We start from the raw sequence: 5484 nt of genomic DNA, 5'->3' as shown, positions 1-5484 counted from the left end.
GCCTGCTTCTAGATTTAAAGAGTAAAGGCTTGCCTATACCCATCCACCAGGTTGTTACTTCAACAGCAGGATTTAAGGGTGTATTTGAGTCAGAACAGGTCTCGAGTTACAGCCACAATGCCCCATCTCTTTATTAGGTTGGAGGGGTAGCCCTGAGAGGAAGAGTTTTCACTAAATGCATGTAGTTAAAATCCAAGGACATGGCATTCAGTTCTGCAAACCCCACTGTCCATAGTAACTTCACCTCTCACAGGGATTAACTCACAGTCTCTATTCCTTGCAGAGTTCAGTTTAATGTCACCCTTTGCTGCCCACTTAGAAAGTATATCAACAACTCTTGATATTAGACTTCCTAACTGAACCCATACATTCCAAGCTATTACAAGCAATAGTGTATTGGGAGCCAACTACATTTCACACGTTAAGTCCATCCATGTACAAGTACTAAGCAACTAAAATATGTGGGGTAGAAAAGAGCCCAACTGAAAATAATATTTGAAATATCATCATTCTGGTTCAACCCATCCTCAGAGGAACACTCGTCTACAGGCCCCATGGACTCCGAGCTCAGTTCTGCAACTCCATCGCCGACCTCGCAGCACCTACGCACTCACCTCCACGGACTACATCCTCCTCGGGGACCTGAACTTCCACCTCGAGAACAACAACGCCAACTGCGCCACTCTCATCGACAACCTCACCAACCTCGGCCTCAGACAACTCGTCACCGCACCCACCCACACCCCCGGCCACTCGCTTGACCCCGTCTTCGCCACAAGCACCCACGTCGCCTTCAACCACACCACCGAACTCCACTGGACCGACCACTGCTGCATCCTTTTCACCTTCCAGAAACCAACCACGCACCACCGCACCCAACAGCTGACCCGCCGCTGCTGGAGCAAAGTCACCGAAGACCAGCTTACCTCCACCCTCGCCCACAACCCCCCCCCCCACCATCCCCACCGACCAAGACGCCGCCACCAGCAACCTCAGACAGGGGATCGACGACTGAGCCAACACCCTCGCCCGCTCAAGAAACCCTCCAACAATCACACCAGCAAGAAAGCCACATGGATCACAGAGGAGCTCCACACCTCCAAACGCACATGCCGGAAACTGGAGAAGAAATGGCTCCACAAACGCACACCGGACAGCCACGCAGCCCACAAGGATGCCATCTGCAGACATCACCACCTCCTAAGAACAGCCAAGAGATCCTCCTTCAAAGCCTTCCTGGACTACAACGCACACGACAGCAAAGAGCTATTCAACAATATAACCACAGCGCCAACACCAACGATATCCCGTCCTCACAAGATCTGTGCAACTCACTGGCCACCTTCTTCCACTGCAGATAGCCGACATCCGCGACAGCTTCAACACCACTACTGCCCCGACAACACCAGACTCCAACACCTCCTCAAACACCACCTGCACCAACCACCCGACCTTCTGGTCCAACGTCAACGACGACGAGAAGCGCACAGCCATGAACTCCATCCACTCAGGATCACCATCTTACCCCTGCCTACACCACATAGTCAACAAAGCTGATGCAACCATCGCACCAAAACTAAGAAATGTCATCAACATCTCCTTCGAAACAGCGACATTCGCGGAAAGCTGGAAGCACGTCGAAATAAACTCCCTCCTCAAGAAACCCAAGGCGGACCCCAAGGACCTCAAGAACTTTTGGCCCATCTCCCTGCTCCCCTTCCCGGCGAAGGTCATCGAGAAAATCACCATCCTGCAACTGACCCGCCACCTCGAGTACAACAACATCCTAGACCCGTCCCAGTCCGGATTCAGACGAAACCACAGCACTGAGACAGCCCTCATCGCCGCCACAGACGACATAAGGCGCCAACTTGACAATGGTGAGACATCAGCCCTCATCCTCCTAGACCTGTCAGCTGCCTTCGACACGGTCTGCCACCACACACTAAAGACACGCCTCCAAGAAGCCGGAATCTGAGAAAAGGCCCTGGACTGGACCACGTCCTTCCTCTCCGGCAGAACCCAGAGAGTGCGCCTCCCACCTTTCCGATCTGAAGCCACCCACATCATCTGTAGCGTACCCCAGGGCTCATCCCTCAGCCCGACTCTGTTCAACGTCTACATGGCCCCCCTCGCACAAGTGGCCCACCAGCATGACCTCAACATCATCTCCTACGCCGACGACACTCAGATCATCTTCTCCCTCACCAAGGACCCACACACTGCCAAAATCAACCTCCACGAGGAAATGAAGGCCGTCTCTGAGTGGATGAGAAGCAGCCGTCTCAAACTGAACTCGGACAAGACAGAGGTACTCATCCTCGGCCCCAACCCCTCTGCCTGGAACAACTCCTGGTGGCCGACATCACTGGGAACAGCACCGACTCCCACGGACCACGCACGCAACCTAGGATTCAACCTAGGATTCATCCTCGACTCCTCCCTCTCCATGTCGAAGCAGGTCATCTCCTCTGCCTGCTACAACACCCTCCGCATGCTCCACAGGATCTACAAATGGATCCCGACCGAAACAAGAAGAACGGTGACCCAAGCCCTCGTCAGCAGCAGACTGGACTACAGCAAAAACACTCTATGCAGGAATCCCTGCCAAACACCTACGACGACTACAACGCATCCAAAACGCCTCCGCCCAACTGATCCTCAACATCCCTTGTCGCAGCCACATCACCCCTCACCTGAGACACCTGCATTGGCTCCCCGTCAACAAGAGGATCACCTTCAAGCTCCTCATCCACGCACACAAAGCACTCCACAACACTGGACCAGCCTACCTGAACAGCAGACTCAGCTTCTACCCCCAACCCATCTGCTCCGCTCCGCCAGCCTCGCCCTTGCAGCCGTCCCCCGCATCCAACGAACAACCTCCGGCAGCAGATCCTTCTCCTTTCTTGCCGCCAAGACCTGGAACACCCTCCCTACCCACCAGCGACAGACCCAAGACCTGCTCACCTTCAGAAGACTCCTCAAGACCTGGCTCTTCGAGCAGTAGCAGCACCCCCCTCCCATCATTGCCTTGAGACCCTCACGGGTAAGTAGTGCGCTTTACAAGTGACTGATTGATTGATTGATTGAATGATAAACACCGATTGCCATATTGTAGTATCAACACACATATTACAGAGTACCCTGTGCCTGTCCAGACAACTGCCACTAGTCTAAACTGGATTTTTCACTGTTTTAATCGTAGACTAAACTCCAATGAAAGATTACTATTGAGCACTTTACACTTTACAATTCAATTCAGCACATTAGAAAAATAATTGTGACAATAGTGTGATTTTTGAGCAGAGGAAGACCTGCTTGTCAATTGATGGGCTCCCCCACCCATGGGAACAATAGAAAGCATTGAATTCAATGGGGTATTTGGTTTCTTAATGCATTTCTTCTGAGTTGATTTCTCACCACTGATTTCACTTCTTTATTCCGTAGGCAATAAATTAACGGATTTAGAAGAGGAGTGACTACAGTATTGAAGACACCAATGAATTTGTTGATCTCTACCGGGTATGCACGAGATGGCCTTACGTATAGGAAGATCACTGTACCATACAGTACCACAACTACAGTAAAGTGAGAAGAACAGGTGGAGAAGGCTTTCTGTCTCTGTTTCTGTGATGGGATCCTCAGTATAGTGATGACAATAAAGACATAGGAAACTATGGTCACTAGTAAGGAAGGTAGAACTATGAAGCAAGCCATGATGAAGACTGCTCTCTCCAACATGCGGGTGTCACTGCATGAGAGTTTCAACAAAGGTGATAAATCGCAGAAAAAATGATTGACTACAAATGGACCACAAAAGTGCATCTTAAATACAAAAATTGCTGCAGAAAACGTAGACAAAAAACCAACCAACCAACAGGTAGCAGCAGCCTGAAAACAAACTGTCCCATTCATGATTGTAGCGTAGCGTAGTGGGTTACAAATGGCAATGTAGCGGTCAACAGACATCACCCCCAGAAGAAAGAATTCAGTGGAACCCAAAGAAAAGTAGAAGCATGCCTGAGCCATGCAGCCAGGTAAAGAGATGCTGTTGTATTGGAGTAAATTTAACAATAACTTTGGTACAATGGTCGAGGTGTAAAAAATCTCCAGGAAGGACAGGTGGGAGAGAAGCAGGTACATTGGTGTCTGAAGATGTTGATCTATCTTTACAAGGGTGATGATGGCAATGTTGGCTGTCAGTGTGAGAATAAAGATGGACAGGAATACAAAAAAGAAAAGCATCCGAAGCTCAACTCCAATGGGAAATCCTAACAACAGCAAATAGATCACATCTGTGTAATTGTTCATCTTTCCTTTTATCTGCAAAATGTGAAAAATAGCTTTAATTAAAAAATACAGTTTACAGTGAAACAATTAACTGTAGGAAAAAATGAAAATAGCTCATGCAATGCACATTTGATAGCAACAGTTTATCAACAATGAAGAAAATATTACTATTTTCAAAGTTTCAACCATTTGAGTGAGAAGAAATCCACATTGAATTTTTTTCCTTCGTTCTCTTCATCCTATTTTGTCTTCCTACATAACTGTATCCATGTTAATCACATTGTAGTGTTTAGCCATGCCTTCAGGCTATTTCCTCAATAGATTTATTCAGATCCCATTCATGATCATTAGACCAATTCTCTTTACAAACTTACCCTAAAGTCTTGTGCTCCAGTCCACATTTTATGTATCCTTCACCTGATGTTATTGAAGCACTCTGCACTCTGCACAGTTTTGCAACAGTTGACTTAGCAGAGCCAAGGCCTTTCACATGTAAAGGTCTATTCTCTTATGATAGTCCGTTAGGCAAAACTGATGTGTCTCCTCATAATCAAAGCATCACCTAAATTAATTATGTCATATGTGGCAGTGGATAGCAGGAATTGATCAAGGTTAGCCAATACCTTATTTCATCGAGACTTAGTGCTTGGTTGTCTGCTACCATTTTCCTCTCTACTTTTATCAAAGTTGTTATACACCTCCTCGTTGTCTTGTAGTATGTTTTTATTCAGACTGATTTTTTTTTACATTGCAGTATTACCCGCTTTATGGAGTCACATCCAATAAATCCAGTGCAGTAACGAAACTTGAGGGGCCCCCCTGCAAAGCACATAGAGGGCCCCCCCCGGTGGCCCAGCCCACCACCTACCACAGGTCAAAATTCAGGACAGGAGGTTAAAATTCAGGGCATAACTTCGGGACAAAAGGTAAGTTTTACAGACACATCAGAGGAGGTCGTGGATTAGTATATAAGTAAGCACATCCATATCCAAACATATTCAACCATTTGCAAATCTATCCATCATGTATCCTTCCATCCATCATTTCACTCATCCATCCCTCCATCCACCCTTTCACTCCTCCATCCATTATTTATCCATCCACCCTATCTATCTGTACACTCATCCATCCACTCTTCCACCCATCCATTCACCCATCCATCCAGCCATTTACCCTGTCACCCATTCATCC

At 47.8% G+C, this 5484-nt stretch overlaps 1 protein-coding gene across 1 annotated transcript; it reads right to left on the bottom strand.

Moving 5' to 3' along the window:
* Positions 1 to 3372: 3372 nt before the first annotated feature.
* On the bottom strand, positions 3373 to 4314 carry LOC147712295 (olfactory receptor 6M1-like). Its single transcript, XM_086919616.1, has one exon. The coding sequence runs from the start codon at positions 4312 to 4314 to the stop codon at positions 3373 to 3375; it is 942 nt and encodes a 313-aa protein (XP_086775742.1).
* Positions 4315 to 5484: the final 1170 nt, after the last annotated feature.

The sequence above is a fragment of the Lissotriton vulgaris genome, chromosome 5 (genome assembly GCF_964263255.1).
Source record: "Lissotriton vulgaris chromosome 5, aLisVul1.2, whole genome shotgun sequence".
Classification (NCBI taxonomy): domain Eukaryota; kingdom Metazoa; phylum Chordata; class Amphibia; order Caudata; family Salamandridae; genus Lissotriton; species Lissotriton vulgaris.
The sequence above is the reverse complement of the archived record's forward strand: the minus strand, read 5'-3'. Positions and strand labels throughout refer to the sequence as shown.

Coding starts and splice junctions, on each gene's coding strand:
- LOC147712295 (XM_086919616.1), bottom strand. CDS start 4,314: ATGAACAATTACACAGATGTGATCTATTTGCTGTTGTTAGGATTTCCC.